At 46.5% G+C, this 25,825-nt stretch overlaps 1 protein-coding gene across 1 annotated transcript; it reads left to right on the top strand.

Annotated features, from left to right (window-relative positions):
• The first annotated feature begins 8,427 nt into the window (after window positions 1-8,427).
• Window positions 8,428-9,564, top strand: LOC139266215 (jerky protein homolog). Its single transcript, XM_070884046.1, has one exon. The coding sequence runs from the start codon at window positions 8,428-8,430 to the stop codon at window positions 9,562-9,564; it is 1,137 nt and encodes a 378-aa protein (XP_070740147.1).
• The last annotated feature ends 16,261 nt before the right edge of the window (window positions 9,565-25,825 follow it).

The raw sequence follows: 25,825 nt of genomic DNA, 5'->3' as shown, positions 1-25,825 counted from the left end.
AATCGTACAATGATTTGTGCACATTGGTCCGAGAGCATTTGAACCTGAAGGAAAGCATTCTGATGGCGAGGTACCGGTTCTACACCTACAAAAGGTCTGAAGGCCAGGAAGTGGCGAGTTATGTCGCCGAGCTAAGATGCCTTGCAGCACATTACGGGACTTTGAAGTACATTTGGAGCACATGCTAAGAGATTTGGCATTGGCCATGAAACCATACTTCGCAAACTTTTGACTGTAGAGACTCCAACCTTGAGTAAGGCCATAGCGATAGCCCAGGCGTTCATTGCCACCAGTGACAATACTCAGCATATCTCTCAACACACAAGTGCTGCTACAAGTACTGTGAACAAAGTGATGTTGTTTTCAAATCGCAACGTACAGGGCAGGTCAAACATGCCTGCAGCTACATGTCCATAGATGTCTCAGAGTCCACCATCAAGGGTGATGAATGCAAGGCCATTAACACCTTGTTGGCGCTGCAGGGGTGATCATCATTTTCATTCATGCCGCTTCAAAGCTTACGTTTGCAAGGGCTGTGGAATAATGGGACACCTCCAACCTATGTGCAGGCGAGCTGCAAGTCCTGTTAATCCTGCAAACCACCACGTTGCAGAGGAGAACAGATCCACGGAGGATCACGACAAACCAGAGCCTCAGACCAAAGAGGTAGAGTTATATGGGGTGCACACATTCACTACGAATTGTCCCCCGCTAATGCTGAATGTTGAACTAAATGGACTCCCCGTGTCAATGGAGCTGGACACGGGCATGAGCCCGTCCATCATGGGCAAAAAGACTTTCAAAAGATTGTGGTGCAGTAAGGCCTCAAGGCCAGTCTTAACTCCAGTTCGTATGAAACTAAGAACTTACACAAAAGAACTGATTCCCGTAATTGGCTGTGCTACCGTAAAGATCTCCTACGTTGAAGCGGTGCACAAGCTACCACTTCTAAGTGGTACCGGGCGATGGTCTCAGCTCGACAGGAGCTGGCTGGGAAAGATACACTGGAACTGGGACGTTGTCCGAGTGCTATTGCCCGCTGACGACACTTCGTGTGCCCAGGTCTTAAACAAGTTCCCTTCGCTGTTCGAACCAGGCATCGGGAAATTCGAAGGAGCAAAAGTGCAGATCGACCTAATTCCGGGGGTGTGACCCATCTATCACAAGGCGAGTGCAGTACCGTACATGATGAGAGAAAGGGTAGAGATCGAGCTGGACCGGCTGCAACGAGAAGTCATCATTTCACCGATTGTGTTCAACGAGTGGGCCAGTCCAATCATTCCTGTCTTCAAGGGAGACGGCACCGTCAGAATCTGTGGCGATTACAAAGTAACTATCAATCGTTTCTCCCTGCAGGACCAATACCCACTACCAATGACCGATGACCTCTTTGCAACGCTGGCAGTAGGAAAGACGTTCACGAATCTGGATTTGACTTCAGCCTAAATGACGTAGGAACTGGATGAATCATTGAAGGGCCTCACCTGCATCAACACGTGCAAAGGTCTCCCCATCCCTTTTTAAAGTTTTAGTTGAACTTTTATCAGTATCCTTGTGTTCCACAGGAGGTTTCTGTCTTCCCTTAGGACACCTGCGTTACAGTGTGACAGGTGTACCGCCCCAGTCAAACATTTATAAAAGGTGCCTGTTTGGAATTCGATCAGCGGCGGCGATATTCCAGAGAAACATGGAAAGCTTCTGAACGCGGTCCCACACACCGTGGTCTTCCAGGACGACATCTTGGTCACAGGTCAGGACACAGTCGAGCATCTGCAGAACCTGGAGGAGGTTCTTAGTCGACTCAACTGCGTGGGGCTCAGGTTAAAATGCTCGAAGTGCGTTTTCCTGGTGCCTGAAGTTGAGTCCTTGAGGAGGAGGATTGCAGCGAACTTGGATAGGTTAGGTGAGTGGGCAAATTCATGGCAGTTGAAGTATAATGTGAATAAATGTGAGGTTATCCACTTTGGTGGTAAAAACAGAGAGACAGACTATTATCTGAATGGTGACAGATTAGGAAAAGGGGAGGTGCAAAGAGACCTGGGTGTCATGGTACATCAGTCATTGAAGGTTGGCATGCAGGTGCAGCAGGCGGTTAAGAAAGCAAATGGCATGTTGGCCTTCATAGCAAGGGGATTTGAGTACAGGGTCAGGGAGGTGTTGCTACAGTTGTACAGGGCATTGGTGAGGCCACACCTGGAGTATTGTGTACAGTTTTGGTCTCCTAACCTGAGGAAGGACATTCTTGCTATTGAGGGAGTGCAGCGAAGGTTCACCAGGCTGATTCCCGGGATGGCGGGACTGACCTATCAAGAAAGACTGGATCAACTGGGCTTGTATTCACTGGAGTTCAGAAGAATGAGAGGGGACCTCATAGAAACATATAAAATTCTGACGGGGTTAGACAGGTTAGATGCAGGAAGAATGTTCCCAATGTTGGGGAAGTCCAGAACCAGAGGTCACAGTCTAAGGATAAGGGGTAAGCCATTTAGGACCGAGATGCGGAGGACCTTCTTTTCCCAGAGAGTGGAGAACCTGTGGAATTCTCTACCACAGAAAGTTGTTGAGGCCAATTCACTAAATATATTCAAAAAGGAGTTAGATGAGGTCCTTACTACTAGGGGGATCAAGGGGTATGGCGAGAAAGCAGGAATGGGGTACTGAAGTTGAATGTTCAGCCATGAACTCATTGAATGGCGGTGCAGGCTAGAAGGGCCGAATGGCCTACTCCTGCACCTATTTTCTATGTTTCTATGTTTCTATGAACGGCATCAGGCCCACCGATTCGAAGACGGAGGCAATCGAGAACATACCAAGGCCACAGAACGTGACGGAGCTACGGTCGTTTCTAGGGCTCCTGAACTACTTTGGCAACTTCTTACCGGGTTTCAGCACACCGTTAGAACTACTGCATGTCTTACTGCGTAAAGGGGATGAATGGGTTTGGGGAAAAAGCCAAGAAAATGTCTTTGTAAAAGCTAGAAAATTGTTATGCTCAAACAAGTTGTTTGTGTTGTATGATCCATGTAAGCATTTGCTACTAGCATGTGATGCGTCGTTATATGGCGTCGGGTGTGTATTTCAACAAGCTAATGATTTTGGGAGATTTCAACCAGTTGCTTACACACCCAGGAGTCTGCCTAAGACTGAGAGAGCCAATAGCATGATTGAAAAAGAAGCATTAGCGTGTGTCTGTGGGGTAAAAAAAATGCATCAATATATGTTTGGGCTAAAATTCTAATTGGAAACTGACCATAAGCCACTCATATCCCTGTTGTCCGAGAGTAAAGGGATAAATACCAATGCATCGGCCCGCATCCCGAGATGGGCGCTCACATTGTCCGCATACAACTACACCATCCGCCAAAGGCCAGGCACAGAAAACTGCATCGATGCTCTCAGTAGGCTGCCTTTGCCCACCTCGGGGGTGGAAATGGCCCAGCCCGCAGATTTAGCCATGGATATGGAAGCATTTGAGAGTGAGCAATCACCCATCACTGCCCGGCAGATCAAAACCTGGACGAGCCACGACACCTTATTGTCCATGGTCAAAAACTGTGTGCTTCACGGGAGCTTGTCTAGTATCCCAATGGAAATGCAGGAAGAGATAAAGCTGTTCCAGTGGTGCAAAGCTGAAATGTCTATACAGGCAGACTGCTTTCTGTGGGGCAATCGAGTAGTGGTTCACAAGAAGGGCAGAGACACCTTCATCAATGACCTCCACAGTACCCACCCAAGCGTCGTAATGATGAAAGCGATAGCCAGATCCCACGTATAATGGCCCGGTATCGATGCGGACTTAGAGTCCTGCGTTCACAGATGTAATACATACTCGCAGTTAAGCAATGTACCCAGGGATGTGCCGCTAAGTTTATGGTCTTGGCCCTCCAAACCGTGATCCAGGGTACACGTCGACTATGCAGGCCCGTTCTTGGGTAAAATGTTCCTTGTGGTTGTAGATGCGTACTCCAAGTGGATTGAATGTGAGATAATGTCAGCTCGCACATCCGCTGCCACTATTGAAAGCCTGCGGGCCATGTTTGCCACACAGGGCATTCCCGATGTCCTGGTGACCGAGAACAGGCCATGTTTTACCAGTGCTGAGTTCAAAGAATTCATGACCCGCAATGGGATCAAACATGTCACATCTGTCCCGTTTAAACCAGCGTCCAATGGTCAGGCAAAGACAGCAGTGCAAACCATCAAGCAGGGCTTGAAGAGGGTAACTGAAGTCTCACTGCAGACTCGCCTATGCCGAGTCCTGCTTAGCTACCACATGAGACCCCACTCGTTCACTGAAATCCCACCCGTTGAACTGCTCATGAAAAGACCACTTAAGACAAGGCTCTCGCTAGTTCACCCTGATCTACATGAACAGGTAGAGAGAAGGCGGATTCAACAAAGTACATACCATGATAGTGCAAATGTGTCAAGCGAGATTGAAATCAATGTTCCTGTATTTGTATTGAATTATGGACAAGGTCCCAAGTGGCTTCCCGACACTGTTGTGGCCAAAGAGGGGAGCAGGGTGTTTCGGGTCAAACTTTCAAATGGACTCATTCATCAGAAACACTTGGACCAAATCAAACTCAGATTCACGGACAATCCTGAGCAACCCACCTTGGACCCTACCTTCTTTGACCCCCCAACATATATACCAATGGCAACTGGCACCACGGTTGACCATGAAGCAGAACCCATCATCCACAGCAGCCCAGCAGGACCCACCACACCACGCAGCCCAGCAAGGCCAGCTGCACAGCAGCCCAGCGAGGGCCCAACAATTGATTCAACAATACCAGCTTTCACAAAAAAGGGCCCCAGATCGACTCACATTGTAAATAGTTACACTCTTGACTTTGGGGGTAAACTTGTATATTCTCTGTACAGCCACCAGAGGGCTCATCCCCTGGAGTCCCAAGGGATCCCATAATCCCTTGAGAGCACAGGTAGTTAAGGAGGCCTCACAGGTTGGAGAGGCACTCTGGAGACCTGCAATAAAAGACTAAGGTCACACTTTACTTTGAGCTCACAGTGTTCAGTCTGACTCTTTCTCCATACACAACACTGTTGAATGGCTACAGTTACATTTTAAAGAAGAGCAGCCAATTATCTTTAAGGATGGAACGTTCTGAGGAGGGAGAAAACTGATAATAGCCTTTCTAAATACTTTATGGGACAAAACCCAAGAGATTTGGAAATAAATGTGGTGGCAGAGTTTGGCAAATGACAAAGCAGTGAAGCATGCAAATTCCCTGTTTGAGGGCTAGCAAAGTAGAGGTGCTCCTGCATGAAGGAATTTGCATTCTCAGGCATTCTTGCCAAAGAACAGCAGTGCTACATACTCCCCAGGTGGTGATGGTCAGAGTCAGTGCTGTGCACAATACCCACACAAACTGGGAACAGAAACAGAAGAACATGGCATATCTTAGTGTAGCTGTCAACAGTACCATCAACCAGCCTGTGTGCCACATCATCACCATAGGCAGTCCCTCGAAATCGCGGAAGACTTGCTTCCAATCTAAAAGCGAGTTCTCAGGTGGCTGTACAGTCCAATGCGGGAATTACAGTCTCTGTCACAGGTGGGGCAGACAGTGGTTGAAGGAAAGGGTGGGTGGGGAGTCTGGTTTACCGTACGCTTCTTCCGCTGCCTGTGCTTGGTTTCTGCATGCTGTCGACGACGAGACTCGAGGTGCTCAGCACCCTCCCGGATACTCTTCCTCCACTTTGGGCGGTCTTGGGACAGGGGTTCCCAGATGCCGGTGGAGATGTTGCACTTTATCAAGGAGGCTTTGAGGGTGTCCTTGAAACATTTCCTCTGCCCACCTGGGGATCGCTTGCTGTGTAGGAGTTCTGAGTAGCGCACTTGTTTAGGGAGTCTCGTGTCGGGCATGCGGACAATGTGGCCTGCCCAATGGAGCTGGTCGAGTGTGGTCAGTGCCACAATGTGTTGCCTGTCAAACTGCAGGCTAGTGGCAGTCTCTTTCATAACCATCTAGCTCTTTCATTGCTTATATATGCCCATACTTCAGCAAGGCACAGAATCAAGCTGCATTTTACAACAGATACCCTTGGAACAATTATATCTTCAAAGGGTTTTATATTTAATATCATTGTAATGTAACCAACCTACATGATACGAGGTCATTTATTGCCATGTGGGATGGGATGCAAGATGGCAAGTTAGGTATCATCAAAAGTCTCTCTATTTTAGGAAATGCAGCTTCTGTTTATATTATCACTGTGATTCTTGTTTTCATTGAGCAGCCTGGGGGTGCTACTGGTGCAATGCAGTGGGAAAGAAGATGAAGATGTTGGCCATCCTGGGCAATATATCAGTCACCTCTTTAATCTTGTTCGAGCAGCATATTGGTTGATAATGCAACATGATCCCTATGCTAGCCTGGGAGGAGGCAAAAAAGTTGAGGGAGAAATGACCTTAACTGCCACTGCCAGTACCATCCCTCTGATGTATGCTGGCTGTTGTTGTCTTAGCAGCAGAAGGCATAGATATTATACTGCCTCCAGGCATCATGCAGCCACTTTCCCTCAGTCATTGCCACACAGGTATGCCAGGACCTGTAGCTATGGTTGGTGATATAATGGGGAGGTGATGTGTGCCGTTGGTCTCTTGTGCTTGCTTATCTCCTTGGTTTATTTCCTTTCATCGTGAACCACAGCAGTAATTCCAAGGAGAGATTACACAAACTAGGGTTGTATTCGCTTGAGTTTAATAGCTAAAGGGATGATTTGATCGAAGTTTTCAAGATATTAAGGGGAACAGATAGGGTAGATAGAACACAACTATTTCTGCTGGTTGGGGAATCTAGCACAAGGGGGCCTTAGCTGAAAAATTAGAGCCAGATCTTTCAGGAGTGAAATCAGGAAACACCTCTACACACAAAGGGTGGTAGATATTTGGAACTCTCTTCTGCAAATGGCAATTGATGCTAGATCAATTGTTAACTTTAAATCAGAGATTGATAACTTTTTGTTAATCAAAGGTATTAAGGGATATGGGGCAAAAGCAGTATATGGAGTTAGGTCGCAGATCAGCCATGATCTAATTGAATGGTGGGGCAGGCTCGCAAGGCTAAATGACCTACTCCTGTTCCTATGTTCCTATTAGAATACTGCACCTGAGGCACTTCAGGGCCAAGTCCCATCATTAATTTTAACTTGACTTGCCAACTACGACAGGAGTCTTCACTTAGACTTGTCGCTACCAGATGTCCGTGAAAGTTTGTAAAGGTACAACATCCCGAATCCGGAATTCCGAAAACCGGACATTTTGCACATCGCAGATGGAGTCATCCGGAATTATTGTCCGAAAACCGGACATTATTTTAAAACAGCTCATTACAGACCTGCGACCCGAGCCAACCTGACCTAACCCACGTACTCCCCTCAACCAGGCCCGACCCGACCTGACTGCATATCATCTCCTCCAGCAGCAGCACGACTAAGACCTAAGACAGATTATGCACACCACAAGCGTGTGGCCGGCACAGCAGACAACTAGTTATGTTGCACCTCCGCTACTTTTGGAGTTGTTTCCTGTTAAAAGCCACTTAAAATTGAGGTTAACTTGCTGCTGCAAACTTGCTGACAGAATCTTGTGATTGAAATCTTCACATTAGTCATCCTGTAGTTAAAGTAAGTTGTTACTGTATTTGGAAAAGAAAATCGAAATACAATTTTTCTGGTACATGATAGTATTTATTTGTATAATATTTTGGAATAATGTACAATCAACTGTCACCAAGTCAACTTCTGTTGATGCTTTGTGAAATTGATAAAGATTTTTACAAAAGGATATACTTGCTTTGGAGGCAGTTCAGAGAAGGTTCACTAGATTGATTCCGGGGATGAGGGGGTTGACTTATGAGGAAAAGTTGAGTAAGTTGGGCCTCTATTCATTGGAATTCAAAAGACTGAGAGGTAATTTTATCGAAATGTATAAGATTATGAGGGGGCTTGACAAGGTGGATGCAGAGAGAATGTTTCCACTGGTGGGGGAGACGAGAACTAGAGGGCATGATCTTAGAATAAGGGGCCGCCCATTTTAAGACTGTGATGAGGAGAAATTTCTTCTCTCAGAAGGTTGTAAATCTGTGGAATTCACTGCCTCAGAGAGCTGTGGAAGCTGGGACATTGAATAAATTTAAGACAGAAATAGACAGTTTCTTAAACGATAAGGGGTTATGGGAGCGGGCGGGGAAGTGGACCTGAGTCCATGATCAGATCAGCCATGATCTTATTGAATGGCGGAGCAGGCTTGAAGGGTTGTATGGCCTACTCCTGTTCCTATTTCTTATGTTCTTATGTTCTTATGACTCAAGCGCTGTGATGTTTTTTGCTGATTACAGGTATTGTGAAGTTGTGTTGTTTGTCATTGCAACCATGTCAAAAAGGCCAACAGATACCCCAATGGGTGATATAGGTAGTGCAAAGAGGAAGCATAATTCATTGTCAATTGCCAAGAAAGTGGAGTTACTGCAGAGATTAGACAGAGGTGCTTCAGTGAGAAGAGTGAGTGAGGAGTTTGGTGTTGGAATCTCCACCATTTATGATGTAAAAAATCAGAAAGAACAGATCATGAAGTTTTATGCAGAAAGTGACGTTCAGAACGAAATGAATAAAAGAAAAACTATGCATAAGCCTAAAATTGATGAGTTAGATCGAGTAATGATGGAGTGGTGGCGACAGAGGAGAAGTGAAAAGATTCTTTTGTCTGGCCCAATGGTGATGCAACAAGCCAAGATATTCCATGCAGGACTGGAGATTGAAACTCCATGCGAATACTCTTCAGGTTGGTTAACCAAATTTAAAAGGCATTATGGCATCAGGCAATTGAAAGTATGTGGTGAAAAAGCCTCAGCAGGTCATGAGGCAACTGAAAGTTATATAGATGAATTAGTTAAACTAATTGCTGATGAAAACTTTTTGGCTGAGCAATTCTATAATGCCGACAAGACAGCACTGTTTTGGTGCTGTATACCGAGAAAGATATTAGCAACAGCAGAAGAAATGCAGCCAGCAGATGTAAAAGACATCAACGATAGACTGATTGTGCTTGCTTGTGCAAATGCGACTGGGACACATAAGTGTAAGCTTATGGTCATCGGGAAAAGCCAGCATCCAAGATGTTTCAAGGGCGTGAGAATATTCTCAGCACATTATTATGCTAATAAGAAAGCATGGGTAACCAGGGTAATTTTTCTGAACTGGTTTGGGAAGCATTTTGTTCCCCAGGTGCGTGCTCATTGCATGGCAGCTGGCCTTGACGAAAACTGCAAAATATTCTTGCTGCGAGACAATTGCTCAGCACATCCTGATGCTGAACTTCTAGTAAAGGCTAATGTCCGTGGAATCTATTTACCTCCCAAGATAACATCACTGGTAGATCCAATGGACCAAGGAATTTTGAGATCAATGAAGTGTCTCTACAAAAATGAATTGACGAGGCGTTTACTTAATGCTGTGAACAGAGACATAGGGATAACAATGTTCTCCAAAGATTTCTTTGAAGGACGCCATATGGGCAGCTGCGGATGCATGGAATGAGGTAACTACAGACAACTTGGCCAATGCTTGGCATAACCTCTGGCCAGAAACTATGTTTAGTGAAGATGATGATGAAACTGATGATGACTTTGAAGGTTTTCATGTGCCCAAAGAGAAGAAAATTATTTCTGAACTTTTAGAATACGCAAAAGGGCTGACTTGTGAAGCTGTGCTAGCATTGAATGAAGACGATGTCACAGAAGTAATGGACATAGACAATGATGCTCCCATTGTGCATACAGAGACAGATGATGAGATTGTGGCCATGGTTTTGTGTCCAGAGGAAAAGGATGAAAGCAGTGAGGATGACGATGCTGATGTTGATAATCAAGTGAAAAAAGTGTCCATTGACAAAGCTGCCAATCTTTGTCATTAATTAATTAATGCCCTAGAGCAACAAAACTTCATAAGTGAAGAGGAAATAATGCAGGTGTATAAAATTCGGGGAAAATTAATCAAAGAAAAGCCCGATTCACTTAAATAATTAAAATTCGTCGATATATTTCAGAGAATATCGCAGCAGAGTGCCTAAGACCGACAGCCTTCAACTACAGCAATAATTTCCACACTTGAAAATCCTATTGCTGCCCATCTTCAACCCCAGACATACTATAATAACTGAGCCCTCTACCCCAAGCTCTCCTTTATTTAGTCTGTTTCATACCTGTACTCTGTTTACCAAATAAAAACCTTTATTTATTCTATTTCATGCTACGAGTACATTCCTTTTCATATTTTAACTGCATTTTAAGTACATTCCTTTTCATATGTAAATCCGGAAAAATACGAAAACCAGTCCTGCCTCGGTCCCGAGGTTGCCGGATTCGGGACGTTGTACCTGTACTACAAGAACTGCGCTTTTGCCTCCCATATTTTTTCAACTCTTCCTGTTCTATTGATGCCTTATAAATGCTTCAATTATCGGCACCTTTCCAGTGAAACACCAGATAATTAGCTATTTTATGTTCCATATAAACATCATGCACTGTTTGAAGCAAGTTGTTTTTAAAGTTCATAAAAATGTCAATAAAATTAGTAAAATGTAGCACTAAAAGTAGTACCATATAACTCAAAAAATGATTAAAAAGCCTCAGACACTGCGTTCCATCATCCGTGCTGCATTCCCTGATGTGCAACAAGAACATTCCCATTCTAACTAGTTGGGAAATTGTACAAAGCTTAGTTTAAATGCATTTCAATTTTTGAATGAAGCTACAGTTCATTTTTGACAGCACCATTTTGAGTAGGTGTAAAACTAGAAGATCATGTTTGGTGCTAAAGTGATGTAAATCAACAGACGGATTTTGGAGCTGTATCACCAGACAAGCCTGGTAACCTGGATATAAACTGTGTTGATTCCAGATTATAGTAATATGATCAGATTACTTTCCATATGTAAGGCAAATACACCCTTTGGATGGATGTTAAAATAAACAGGCATGTGCACGTGAATATAGCAGGAACACATTAAGTGGGAGAAATTCGGGTCATTTGCACCTCCCGTTAGAATGAGGCGCAAAAGGACTTTGTGACTGGGCGTGGCACCACTAATGACTCCCGCTAAATTTGGCGAGAGTTTAGCGGCAGCGCTACATCGTTGCACCCCGATCTCCTGCGCCCGGAGCTCGTGACGTCCTCACCATGTGCAGCGTCCCGGACCCTAAATTGGGTATCGCCCCTGTAACTACGCCGGGCGATGACAGCGACAGCTTCAGGGGATGTGTACCAGGCAGCCGGCCGCCAGTGGGACGAAAGTTAAAGGGGAGGTAACCGGCTGCTCGTCAAAAAAGTGTTGGCTTTTTTTGCTTACCGCTGCGGCTTTGGACACGGGGGCCATGCCGCGATCGCTCCCTGGTGGTCCAGGTAGGTTGTTTAAAATCTGCAGAGTGTGCAGCTTGGGTCCTTTCCTTTAATTCTGTGAAAAGTCCTTCCTACCATCCCCAAACGGGGCACACCCGAATTTTTAGCCCTTTAAATGTTTGCTGATTATAATTCCACTTGAACAGATGAGATTGAGATAAATTAATCTTCAAATAAAGAGCATTATTGCATCAACAGGATGTTTGCTATGTATTGTTGTGCTTAGACATTCTGTCGATCAAATATCTGCATGTGTTCTTGGATTTCAGACTGCCTGCACTACAATCACTGAGAATTCAAACATCATAATAGCTGCTGTATGACCTGTGAACTCATGAACTGAGCGCTACTTTAGCTTCAAGGAAGGCAAACAAAAAATATTGCAGGCGGCTCTAAAGGGAAGATTAGTTGGAGCTCAGGGCTGGCAGTCTGACTTGATTCTACCCTTGAGCGTGGAGAAACCGGAAGGAAGAAATATTCAGATATCAGAAGCAAATTATGGTCATCATGCCACTGATGGCCTTGATCAATAGATAGTTTCAATATTGTCTACACAGAAGCAAGATGATAGTGAGCCCTCCAAGCAGATGGTTCAAGGCATCACATGTTCTGATGCACAGGCTCATCAGCTATTGTTGTTTTGTCTATTATCCACTGCCACAAATTAAACAGCCAGCTCTTGAGGCACCATAAACTTGCGTTGCCATGGAAGCATTTCACCAATTGTATACTTGTGTGAAATGGATGAAAAGACCTTCTGAAGTTACAAGGAGAAAGTTGATTCATTTTGCAACTCAATCACCTAATAGTTCTAAATCCTAAAAATTGTACTTTATAATTAGGTGTAATATAGCCAACGTTCTGTTCCCATGGGTTATTTGGATACTGGATTCATATTTTGTGATTAGAAGCGTAGGAAAGCACAGGACCAGAAAAGACCATTTTAGTCCATCTGGCCAGCCCCAGAGATCAAAACCAGAATATACAGTTCACTACCTCAACTGCTTTTCACGCCAAATGCTCAGCCAGCACCCTTTGATGCTGAGGATAAACCAATGTCCTGTCTAGCTTCAGGATGACATCTTGTGATGTGTTCTGTTCCATGCATTATACAACTCAAGATCCTATTTATGAACACATGAACAATAACAGACAGGAAAAGACCCTCTGGTCCATCCAAACTGTTCCACACATTTGTGATACCTTGTGCATCACAATATATACACTCTTCACCCCACCTGAAACCATGTGATAGCTTCAGAGGTGAAAAAACAGGTACAAACTCAGGCTAATTTGTGAAAAAGAAATCTGAGAAATTCGTCTCTGAACTCACCCTTCCCGCCCCCACCCCACGGCGATCAAAACTAGTCCAGGACATGACTCTGGCCCTGATAATTCATGCAGTACCTGCCTATTTGCGTTATTTATCACTGTCGCAAAATGTGCAGACGGCTTCAACGATTTGTCCACTGATACCCCAATATCCTTTCCTTGTGGTGTGAATGACACCATTTAGTTTATAAAGAAGTGCATAGGATTACATAGAATATACAGCATAGAAACAGGCCTTTCGACCCAACCAGTCCATGACGCGTTTATATTCTACTCGAGCCTCCTCCCCTCTTTCCTCATCTAAATCTATCAACATAACCCTCTATTCCCTTCTCTCTCATATGCTTATCTAGCCTCTCCTTAAATGCATATTTGCCTCAACCACTCTCTGTGGTAGCAAGTTCCACATTCTCACCACTCCCTGGGCAAAGAAGTTTCTTTTGAATTCCCTACTCTTGGTCATTATTTTATATTGATGGACTCTAGTTTTGCTTTTCCCCACAAATGGAAACACTTTCTTTGGGTAAGAACCCCCACTTTTGTGGTTAAAATGGGCGATATTTCTGGCGTGGGTGGTAAAAAAGAGTTTTCAGATCGCCGGCTTCTAGCCCATTCTCAAAACACTTAGTTTGCATTTTTGAAAATGGACGTTACAGCGAGCGATGTCAAAAGGGCAGTAGCATTAAATTTTTCTAACCTTCTGCCGTAAAGTGTGGCCGCCTTTAGCAACGGCATGGCAATGCTCGATTCCCGCGATTCTGGAGGTTAAGCGTCACCATGACATGCGCAGAAGAGAAGACAGAGAGCGAGGGAGCTCAGAGGGCCTGAAGGCGTGTCTGGATGTGGTGTGGCTGCTTTGGGAGGAAGGAGGGAGACTTTAGAGCTTCACAGCAAGTAGGCAAACAAAAATTAGCTGCAACCAGCCATATATTTGACAGAATTTGCCCTATAATGGAGGGAGAGGAGGCGGCATCACAGCACACTGTGGAGACTGATGCTGGAGAGAGCAGTGAGGTGGGAAAGGAGCACACTAGAGGCCACAAAAGAGCCAGGAGGTTCTCGGATGAGGCAAATGACTCCCTCCTGCAGGAGGTCGAGTCATGCTGGGGTGATTTGACACAGGGAGGGCGTGGGAAACCCAACCCAAAGCCTACCAGAGGATATGTACCGAGATAGCAGAGGTGGTCTCATCGGCGACCAACAAGGTGCGTGAGGGCAACCAATGCCGCAAACGATAGAACGACCTTGTGGGATCCGCAAGAGTAAGTATTACATTGATTTACATGTACTTATGTATTTAAATCATTTGATTTGTAACAGTCATGAGTGACTATCATCAGATGTGAGGTCTTGCACTTTTACCGGGATGTTTTACTCAAAGCCTGCGGTCACGGTGTACGTCTTTAGGTAAAGAACGTTAATAATCATAATAATCATACTGGTGATTCCTTACCATGAAAGGGTTAAATACAACTTAGCATCAATCAATGTAAATTTAACTGGCACCAAGCTGATGGGCACCATTGATGTCTGAGCTGCACACAAGCAGCAGTGTGCCAGCGTTGTCACTCACATCAGCGCTCTTTCAGACAAATCTTTCCGATATCAGCCACACCATTGGCGTCCGTTCTGGTTAGTTCTACTTTTTGTGGGCGTTTTTTTGCGTGGGCGATATTCTGGGCGATATGTGTGCGAGGTGGTGAAATTGACGGTGGGCGATCTCCATGGCCGCTAGTTTGGGTAAATATGCTCTTTACTGCAAAAAACAGTCGGCGGGCGTTAATATTGAATCTCAGCGTTAATTCAGTGAGGAAAATAATGCTGGGCGATAATATGGGCGTTGAAATCGCCCATTCTGCAGAATCAACCCAATAAAAGTGGGCTGGTGGTAATATTTTTCCTCACCGTTAAGCCCATTGGGAAAATAACGCTCGGCGAAAAGTCTCCTAAAAATGCCCGTCACTTTCCATTTTGTGCCAAAGTGGGCGATATATGGGCATACTACATAATTTCAGCGGTAGAATGGGCGTTAAGTGGTCGTTAAGCATGCAAAAAAAGTGGAGGTTCTAACCCTTTTTTGTGTCTACTCTATCAAAGCCTATCATAATTTTAAAAACCTATATTAGATCACCTCTCAGCCTTCACTTTTCAAGAGAAAAGAGTCCCAGCCTGCTCATTCTTTCCTGATAGATATATAACCCCACAGTTCTGGTGTCATCCTTGTAAATCTTCTTTGCACCCTCTCCAGTGCCTCTATACCCTTTCTTTAATGTGGTGACCAGAACTGTACGCAGTACTCTAAGTGTGGTCTAATCAAGGGTTGATACAAGTTTAGCATAACTTCCCTACTTTTCAATTCTACCTTCCTAGGAATATAGGGCCCAAGTTTCGAGCCGCGCCTAGAACGGCACAGTCCCGACCTGGACGCCCGTTTCTCACGCCACAAAGTGCGCCTAAAAAAACCCTCCATATTCTCCACCTCCCTGCAGGTCCTCTGGCCCTTGGCGCAGCGCAGCAGGAGCTGTAGGGGGCGGAGCCAGGTCCCGGCGCTGAAAACAGTGCCGGGACCTCTGCACATGCGCGCTACAGTGGGCACGCAAGTGCAGTAGCTCCAGGCGCCCGAAACTGTGTGGGAGGGGCCCGAAGCACGCAGCCCCTAGCCCTGGCCAAATGGCCTCACTGGGGCTGCGTGAATAAGGCTCCTCCCACGGCCAGCTCCTGCTTCCTCCCGATCCGACTCGACTCCCGCTTCCGCCCCCCGCCCCCGCCCTCGGACCGGACCCGACACCCGCTCCCCACCCCCCCCCCCGCCCCTGGACCGGACCCGACACCTGCTCTCCACCACCCCCCCGCCCCCGGACCGGACCCGATACCCGCTCCCCCCCCCCCCATCCCGCCCTCGGACCGGACCCGACATCCGCTCCCCCCCCCCGCCTCCGGACTGGATCCGACCTGACCTCCTTCCCCACGACCTGACCTCCCTTCCTCCCTCCCTCCCCACCCCCCGACCCGAACCGAACCGAACCGACCTCCCTCCCATCACCCCGCCGACCCGACCCAACGCCACCTACCTGTAAATCTGGTGCCGGGGACGGGCCCTGCCTGAAGTCTCGGGCCCGGCCCATTCAGCCTCCCTCCCCCTTCTCCTTCCCCCCCACCCCCCCCAATCTCCTCCCCCCCCCAATCTCCTCCCCCCCCCCAATCTCCTTACCCCCCTCAATCTCCTTCCCTCCCCAATCTCCTTCCCCCCACAATCTCCTTTCCTCCCCCCCAATCTCCTTCTCCCCCTCCCAATCTCCTTCTCTCCCCATCTCCTTTCCCCCATCTCCTTTCCCCCCTTCTCCGCTTTATCCCCTTCTCCCCCCCCTCCCCCTCCCCCCTTCTCCCCCCTCCCCCTTCTCCCCATCCCTCCCCCTTCTCCCCTTCTCCCCTTCTCCCCCTTCTCCCCCATCCCTCCCCCTTCTCCCCAATCCCTCCCCTTCTCCCCCTTCTCCCCCTTCCCTCCCCTTCCCTCCCTCTGCTCCCCCCCCTCTCTCCCTCTACTCCCTTCCTCCCCCTCCCTTCGCTGTCAGAAACACAGACACTGACAGAGAATGAGAGACACACTGAGGGGGGCATCCCAGCATGCTGTTGGAGGGCTCCCGGTGCTGCAGTCGGTAAGTAGAAAATGTTTTATTTTTTGATTTAAAAAAAAATATTTCTTATTAATTTTTTTTGATTGATTTATTGGTTGATTTATTGATTTATCATTTATTATTGATGATGGCTCTTTATTTGTAAAACTGAAGTGTTTAATGTTTGTAAACTTCCCTTTAAACCGCCCCCCCCACCATTCCCGACGCCTGATTTGTAACCTACGCCTGATTTTCTAAAGTGTAGACAAGGTTTTTTCAAGCGTACAAAAATCTTCACTTGCTCCATTCTAAGTTAGTTTGGAGTAAGTTTTCACTCACGAAACTTTGAAATCAGGTGTAAGTGGCCGGACACGCCCCCTTTTGAAAAAAAAATTCTGTTCCAAAGTGAAACTGTTCTAACTGACTCGAACTGGAGCAAACTAAATGACGAGAATTCCGATTTCTAAGATACTCCGTTCTACACCGTTGCTCCTAAAAATCAGGAGCAAATCATGTGGAAACTTGGGGCCATACTTGTGTTTGGTTTGCATTTTTAAACCTGCGTCACTACTTTTAGTGATTTGTATATTTGTACTCCCAGATCCCTTTGCTCTTCTACAGCATTTAGATTCTTATTTTCCAAATAATATGTGACCTCCTTATTTTTCTGACCAAAAGGTAATACTTCACACTTACCTGTGTTGAAATTAATTTGCCAATTATAGTTCCAAAGTTTATTTTCCTTCCATAGTCTCATCACTTTTCACTAATGGCATGGAATTCCATTTCTTAGCAATCTATCTGGATTGATTTGTCCCTCATCATTCAGCAATTCATTGTTTGCACCATCACCTACATCCCGCCCCCACCACTTTAATGGCATCAGAAAATTTTGAGAGTTTAACTTTATTCACACTTCCAAATCATTTATATTCACAGTGAATAGTAAAGGCCCCAGCACTAACCCTTAGGGCAACCCACTAGTCACTTCTGACTACTGCAATACAGCTCCATGCATGATAGCCTACCGTGTCCTTTGATACTTCTTCTTCTTCTTAGGCTGTCCTTCGAAACAAGGATGACTTGCTTCCACAACAAAAAGGGGATGAGTTCACAGGTGTTACAATGAGGAACCTGATATTCCAGCTCCCGAACTATATGTTGAAGGGTGGAAGATGCCTGTGCATGGATTTTTTTAATGTGTGGTGGCCATTGCATTCCAGCCACCATAGGGCTTGACAGAGCTAGGTCTTGGTCCAGTGGCAAGGATTAATCAAAACGACTGGAGACCAGCTCTGCTGCACGGACCTAGTGCACACACATATTGCAGTGTGGGCTGGCCCGTGCTGCCCCTGGGCCCTCGCCTCTCCCGGGCCCTGATCACATCGCTCTACAATCTCTTGCTGCTCCTTCGCCCCGACTTCGCCGCTCCTTTGCTTCTTGCTGCCTCTCCTGCTGTACCTGCCCATGGTCCAATCAGCTATCTGGATTATGGTGATGTTCAATCCAGTCGCCCTCTTCCAAGTCGTCGCCCTCCTGAACCGGCTCGCGCTATACCTTGCAGTGGCATGCCGCCTCCACCGCACTCCTTTTAAGGCCCAGACCTGTCGCTGATGTTTCCTTTGATACAGCCAGTTGTCAATCCACTTCAATAATTGACCAACCTGTTCCATGTGTTTCTACCTCCTAGACCAACATCCTATGCAGTAATGTATCAAAAATCTTGTTAAAGTCAAGATAAACAATATTCACCAAGTTCTATTTATCCACAAGCTCCCATAATTCTTCAAATAATTCTAACTGGTTGGTTAAGCATGATCTTTTCCTCATCAAACAACTGTAACTGCCCAATGACTTCATACTTCTGTTGTATCTCACAATCCCCTTATTCAGGAGAGCCGCTAATATTTTATCAACAACACAATGCAGACACATCAGTCTTCAACTTCCAGGGCAGTCCTTTTGTCCTCATCTAAAGATAGAAGCTATGTTCCCTTCCCTCCAATCCTTTGGTACAACTCCTGATTCTAACGATTCCCTAAAGATCCATGCCAGAATGTGATGAATGTTGTCAGTACCCTTGTGTGCAGGCCATCTAGCCTCTTTCGGTGCCTTCAATGTTTCTACCACTTATTTTTAAGTTATTCATTTTGATTATTGCAGATAACTCACATTCTAAACCAGGATGTCCATTCTATAGTCCTAGGGCTACATGCAGCCCTTGTGCAACTCAAATATAATGTACACCACAAAAAGTTGGATGCCAATGAATATGGTGTACATCATTTCAGTTATATGACCATGCTTAGTAAATACGTCATGCATAGATATGTACCATGGAGTTTCCAGTGTTGAATTAACATTGCTAGTTTTCTAAAACCAAGTTTACAAATAAACTGGCGCTGTTGCTGCCAGAAGAAATTGTGTTTGTATGTTGCTCTGTTAGAATTACTGCCCCTGTGAGCAATATGAACACATGCACTCCTGCCTACCTTGTACATGCCAGTGAAGAAGTTTATAGATCACTGGACTTGTGGGCCTTTTTATCGAGCATTGGGATGATAAGACTCCTCTCAAGAGTCATGGGTAGAATTTCCCCAAAGCCCGCCAGTGCCAGATTGCTGCCTAAAAAAACGCCAAGGCTGGGAAGATTATCGCTGGCGAAAACTTCCCGAAAATTTTTTTAAAATCTGCCCAGCGAAAAATATGGGCCTTGCACCCCCAATCTGGGCGGAAAAGTGCAATTTCGGCTAGATTGGGCGGTGCCTAAAGTAAATGGGCGAAAAATTAAAAAATCTATCAAAATTTACCCCGAGGCTGCAGGCTGGGCCGAACACCAAAAAAAAAATAATATTGTATCCAAAAACCTAACTAAAAAATCCCCAAAACATTCCCAAGACACTTGTAAATGAAATCACCCCAACAAATTTTGAAAATAAATATTAAAAAACCAATCACTTACCTTTTCCTTGCAGACCTACTTACCTACCGCCCAGCTCATAAGAACATAAGAATTAGAAACAGGAGTAGGCCATCTAGCCCCTCGAGCCTGCTCCACCATTCAACAAGATCATGGCTGATCTGGCCGTGGACTCAGCTCCACTTACCCGCCCGCTCCCCATAACCCTTAATTTCCTTATTGGTTAAAAATCTATCTATCTGTGATTTGTATACATTCAATGAGCTAGCCTCAACTGCTTCCCTGGGCAGAGAATTCCACAGATTCACGACCCTCTGGGAGAAGAAATTCCTTCTCAACTAGGTTTTAAATTGGCTCCCCCGTATTTTGAGGCTGTGCCCCCTAGTTCTAGTCTCCCCGACCAGTGGAGACAACCTCTCTGCCTCTATCTTGTCTATCCCTTTCATTATTTTAAATGTTCCTATAAGATCACCACTCATCCTTCTGAACTCCAACGAGTAAAGACCCAGTCTACTCAATCTATCACCATAAGGTAACCCCCTCATCTTCGGAATCAGCCTAGTGAATCGTCTCTGTACCCTCTCCAAAGCTAGTATATCCTTCCTTAAGAAAGGTGAACAAAACTGCACGCAGTACTCCAGGTGCGGCCTCACCAATACCCTGTACAGTTGCAGCAGAACCTCCATGCTTTTGTACTCCATCCCTCTCGCAATGAAGGCTAACATTCCATTCGCCTTCCTGATTACCTGCTGCACCTGCAAACTAACTTTTTGGGATTCATGCACAAGGACCCCCAGGTCCCTCTGCACCGCAGCATGTTGTAATTTCTCCCCATTCAAATAATATTCCCTTTTACTGTTTTTTTTTCCAAGGTGGATGACCTCACATTTTCCGACATTGTATTCCATCTGCCAAACCTTAGCCCATTCGCTTAACCTATCTAAATCTCTTTGCAGCCTCTCTGTGTCCTCCACACAACCTGCTTTCCCACTAATCTTTGTGTCATCTGCAAATTTTATTACACTACACTCTGTCCCCTCTTCCAGGTCATCTATGTATATTGTAAACAGTTGTGGTCCCAGCACCGATTCTTGTGGCACACCACTAACCACCGATTTCCAACCGGAAAAGGACCCATTTATCTGACTCTCTGCTTTCTGTTAGCCAGCCAATTCTCGAACCATGCTAATACATTTCCTCTGACTCCGCGTACCTTTATCTTCTGCAGTAACCTTTTGTGAGGCACCTTATCGAATGCCTTTTGGAAATCTAAATACACCACATCCATCGGTACACCTCTATCCACCATGCTCGTTATATCCGCTGATCCTCGAGGGCGGTTTTACAAAAAAAATGGCATACTGACCTACGGGTCCCAGCTCAGCCATAAATCGTGCCAGGACGATCTGTGGACATTACACATCGGCGGTCCGCTCCCCAACAGGATTTCGAAACCGCCGGCGTGCCTCAGCTGGGGAATTTTTCGGCAACCCGGTTCTCGCCCAAAACGGCCAATACCCGCCGATAAACCGGGTGGTGATTGTCATGTATCTTACATTATTATATATAACTGTGTCCGAACATGCTATACATGACTGTAATAAGATATGACCTGTAACCATCAGCATACCTTACCACCAGGGGTGCACTTGCAAGAGACAGGTATATAAGCACAGGTCTCAGGCAAGTGCAGCATTCCAGAGCTGTGAAATAAAGGTGCAGGTCCAGAGTGACCTTGACTTCACTACATGCTTCGTGTGAATCTGTACTGAGGGGACAGGACTTTACAGTGGTGACGGGTTACGGGATTACAGAATCCACAGAATGGCGAACAACGGATCAGATGAAAAGTACAATGCGGGAGACAATTGGGAGGACTGTATAGAAAGGCTCCAGCAAAGCTTTGTAACCAAAGACTGGTTAGGCGACGATAAGGCAGACAAGAGAAGAGCCCATCTCTTGACCAGCTGTGGCTCGAAAACATTCGCTTTAATGAAGGATCTGTTGGCACCCGAGAAACCAGCAAGCAAGTCGTTTGAAGAATTGGGCACACTGGTAAGAGACCACCTGAAGCCAGCGAGTAGCCTACACATGGCCAGACACAGGTTCTACAACTACAGACACTGTGTGGGTCAGAGCATACCCGACTTTGTGGCGGAACTTCAGAGGTTGGCAAGTTTATGTGAGTTCTCCGATGAACTGAGGAGAGAAATGCTGAGAGACTTTATCATTGAAGGAATAGGCCACGCAGGCATATTCCGAAAGTTCATAGAGACCAAGAACCTGACCTTAGAGGCAGCAGCACTGGTTGCACAGACATTCTTGGTAGGGGAAGAAGAAACGAGGTTGATTTACAATGCAGGTATGACAACTAACGAAATATTGGAACTAGAAGTTCACAGCACTAAACAAGCTGCTACCCCTACACACAGACAAAACCGGGAGAACAGGTTCTCGACAGCAGGCAGAAGCCATCAAGGGCCACAGGAACGGCCATTCACACCTCATCAACCCACAATGCGAGCAATCAACTACAAACTGAGAGAAGCTCAAGAGAGATCAGCCAGACGCAGCTCATTCTTTGGGAACACTTTAAACAATAGAACAGGTCTGTGCTGGAGGTGTGGGGGTGGGCACTCGTCAAGAGGATGTCGATTTCAGCAGGCTGTTTGCAGAAATTGTGAATATACAGGGCATTTGGCCTGCATGTGCAAAAAAACGGCAGCTCAGCTGGTATACGAATCGGATGGGTCGGAAAGCGGACCATAAGATGGTGGGGACAGTACCCGGGACACCGATGTACAGCAGATCAACACGATCAATGGCCACTGCTCCTACAACAGGACACCTCCTAAAAGATGAGGGTCCGACTCAACGGGATACCTGTCAACATGGAGCTGGATAAGGGAGTGAGTCAATCTCTCATGGGTGCTCAACAATTTGAACAACTGTGGCCGCATAAAAGAGACAGACCAAAACTCACAAGGGTCGACACCAAACTAAGGACCTATACCAAAGAAATCGTACCAGTCCTCGGCAGTGCCATGCTCTCTGTCACACACAAAGGGACAGTGAACCGACCTCCCCTGTGGATTGTCCCCGGAGATCCCCTAGCACTGCTGGGGATAAGCTGACTGGCAAAACTAAACTGGAAATGGGATGATGTCCATGCCATTCATTAGAGGAATGGACCTCCTGCTCAACAGTTATAAAGCGATTTGAACATCTCTTTCAGCAAGGTGTGGGCACTTTCAAAGGAGCCAAAGTCAAAATCTACATCACACAGGATGCTAGACTGGTCCATCACAAGGCCAGAGCTGTACCCTATGTGATGAGGGAAAAGATTGAACACGAACTAGACAGGCTTCTGCGGGAAGGCATTATATCACCTGTGGAATTTTCGACTGGGCAAGTCCCATCGTCCCAGTCATGAAGCCTGATGGATCCGTACGAATCTGTGGAGACTACAAATCTACTATAAACAGAGTCTCCCTATAGGACCAGTACCTGCTGCCCAGAGCGGAGGACTTATTTACCACATTGGCTGGAGGTAAACTTTTCTCAAAATTAGACCTCACATCTGCGTAAGTGACGCAAGAATTGACCGAGGAATCCAAGCTACTCACCACCATCAACACACATCAAGGCCTTTTCATGTACAATCGATGCCCATTCGGCATCAGGTTGGCAGCTGCCATATTCCAGTGCAACATGGAGAGTCTGCTCAAGTCCATCCTGGGGACGGTTGTATTTCAAGATGATATACTTATCACGGGCAGGGACACCGACTCCCATCTCCGTAATTTGGAGGAAGTACTAAAGCGGTTGGATCGGGTAGGCCTACGAGTCAAGAAATCCAAGTGCCTGTTTCTTGCACCCGAGGTTGAATTTTTGGGCAGAAGGATTGCCGCTGATGGAATCCGCCCAACAGAGTCCAAAACAGAAGCAATTCGCCTGGCACCCAGGCCCCGGGATCTCTCAGAACTGCGCGTCTTTCTCGGGCTACTCAATTACTTTGGGAACTTTATTCAGAACTTAAGCACGCTGCTGGAGCCTCTCCACATGCTACTCAGGAAGGGGTGCGATTGGTTTTGGGGGGACGCCCAGGAACGCGCCTTCAATAAGGCACACAACCTTCTGTGTTCCAACAGTGTTTTGACTTTCTTTGACCCAGGTAAAAAGCTAGTTCTCACATGCGATGCATCAGCGTATGGGGTCGGGTGCGTGTTGCAACATGTCAATAGTGCGGGCAAATTACAACCCATAGCTTATGCCTCCAGGTCACTTTCGCAGGCGGAGCACGGGTACGGAATGTTAGAGAAGCAGGCGCTCGCGTGCGTGTACGGTGTCAAAAAGATGCACCAATACCTTTTCTGGGGCAAGTTCGCGTTAAAAACCGACCACAAGCCCCTCACATCCCTCCTATCCGAGAGCAAGGCAATAAACGCCAACGCCTTGGCGCGAATTCAATGGTGGGCACTCATGCTGGCATCCTAGGACTACACAATAAGGCACAGACCAGGCACAGACAACTGTGCCGACGCACTCAGCAGGCTACCCCTGGCGACCACGGAAGGGTCTGACGAACAGGACTGTGAGATAGTCATGGCAATCAATGCCTTTGAGTCCACAGGTTCGCCCATGACGGCTCGCCAAATCAGAGCCTGGACGGCCAGCGACCCCACGTTATCCTTAGTAAAAAGATGTGTCCTAACCGGTGACTGGGCAAAGGCTCGCGATGCCTGCCCCGAGGAATTAAAACCCTTTCACAGTCACATGCATGAGCTATCACTACAAGCAGACTGCCTGATGTGGGGCAGCCGAGTAGTCATGCCTCTGCGAGACAGAGAGGCATTTGTCTGGGAGCTCCACCGCGAGCACCCGGGGATCATTCTCATGAAGGCCATAGCCAGATCCCACGTCTGGTGGCCTGGTATTGACGCTGACTTGGAGCTCTGCGTCCGAAGGTGCACAATTTGTGCCCAACTCAGCAATGCCCCCAGGGAGGCTCCACTGAGCCCCTGGCCCTGGCCTACCAAACCGTGGTCGCGAGTGCACGTAGACTATGTGGGCCCATTCATGGGCAAAATGTTCCTTGTAGTTGTAGATGCATTTTCAAAGTGGATCGAATGCACCATTTTTAACTCGAGCACAACCTCCACCACTGTGGAGAGCCTCGCATCCATGTTTGCAACGCACGGAATCCCTGACACATTGGTCAGTGACAATGGTCCGTGCTTCACCAGCACAAAATTTCAAGACTTTATAATTGACCACAGCATAAATCACGTCAAGACGGCACTGTTCAAGCCGGCCTCCAACGGCCAGGCGGAGAGAGCAGTGCAAATCATTAAACAAGGCATGCTAAAAATCCAAGGTCCCACGCTGCAGGGTCGCCTGTCGCGACTGCTGCTGGCATACAGATCTCGTCCGCACTCACTGACTGGGATCCCCCCCGCGCAACTGTTGATGAAAAGGACTTTAAAAACAAGGCTCTCATTAATCCTCCCAGACATGCATGAAATCATTGAGGCAAAGCGCCGTAAGCTGACTGAGTACCATGACAGAAATTCGAGGGGGAGATGGAATGAGATAGGGGACAAAGTGTTTGTACTAAACTATGGCAAGGGTCCCAAATGGCTTGCAGCGACAGTAACGGACAAGGAAGGAAACAGGCTACTGGTAGTACAAATGGACAATGGCAAAACCTGCCGGAGACATGTAGACCAAGTCAAAAGCAGATTTACCAACAACACTGCGGAACCAGAGGCAGACTACAATGTGGAACTCACACCACACCTGGGGGACAGCCCAGGCGAGTCAACAACAATCACACCAATCGAAACAGACAGCCCAGGCGAGATACCAGCAACCACACCCAAAGAAAAACAGACACCAAGGCAAACAACTGAACCACAACTCAGATGCTCCACGCGAGAGCATAGACCACCTGAGAGGCTGAACTTATAAAGACAATAAGACCTTGGGGGAGGGTGATGTCATGTATCTTACATTATTATATATAACTGTATCCCAACATGCTATACATGACTGTAATAAGATATGACCTGTCGCCACCAGCATACCTTACCACCAGGGGTGCACTTGCAAGAGACAGGTATATAAGCACAGGTCTCAGGCAAGTGCAGCATTCCAGAGCTGTGAAATAAAGGTGCAGGTCCAGAGTGACCTTGACTTCACTACATGCCTCGTGTGAATCTGTACTGAGGGGACAGGACTTTACAGTGATACAGTGCAAATTCTAGCCCATGAACATCAACTTGAAAACAACTGCTCATTGTGTAGCTACTTAAAGTTGAGGCGGTGCTCTAGAAACTACTGCAGTTTCTATAAATGGGGAAGTTTCTGTAATGATAAATATAAGAGGCTGTATTGCATTATTATGACCTGAAATAGTTCTGTAATATAAATGCATGGAAATATCTCTAGGGAGTGTATGTAAAGGTGGTAAAGCACAGCTGTATTTTGAAAATAGTCAGGGAAAGGCAAGTTGAGGGGTACAGTAGCACACTGG

The sequence above is a fragment of the Pristiophorus japonicus genome, chromosome 6, assembly GCF_044704955.1.
Source record: "Pristiophorus japonicus isolate sPriJap1 chromosome 6, sPriJap1.hap1, whole genome shotgun sequence".
Classification (NCBI taxonomy): domain Eukaryota; kingdom Metazoa; phylum Chordata; class Chondrichthyes; family Pristiophoridae; genus Pristiophorus; species Pristiophorus japonicus.
This window is presented reverse-complemented; position numbering and strand designations above follow the sequence as displayed.

What these genes read in the sequence shown, in the direction of transcription:
- LOC139266215 (XM_070884046.1), top strand. Translation starts at nt 8,428, where the DNA reads ATGGGTGATATAGGTAGTGCAAAGAGGAAGCATAATTCATTGTCAATT.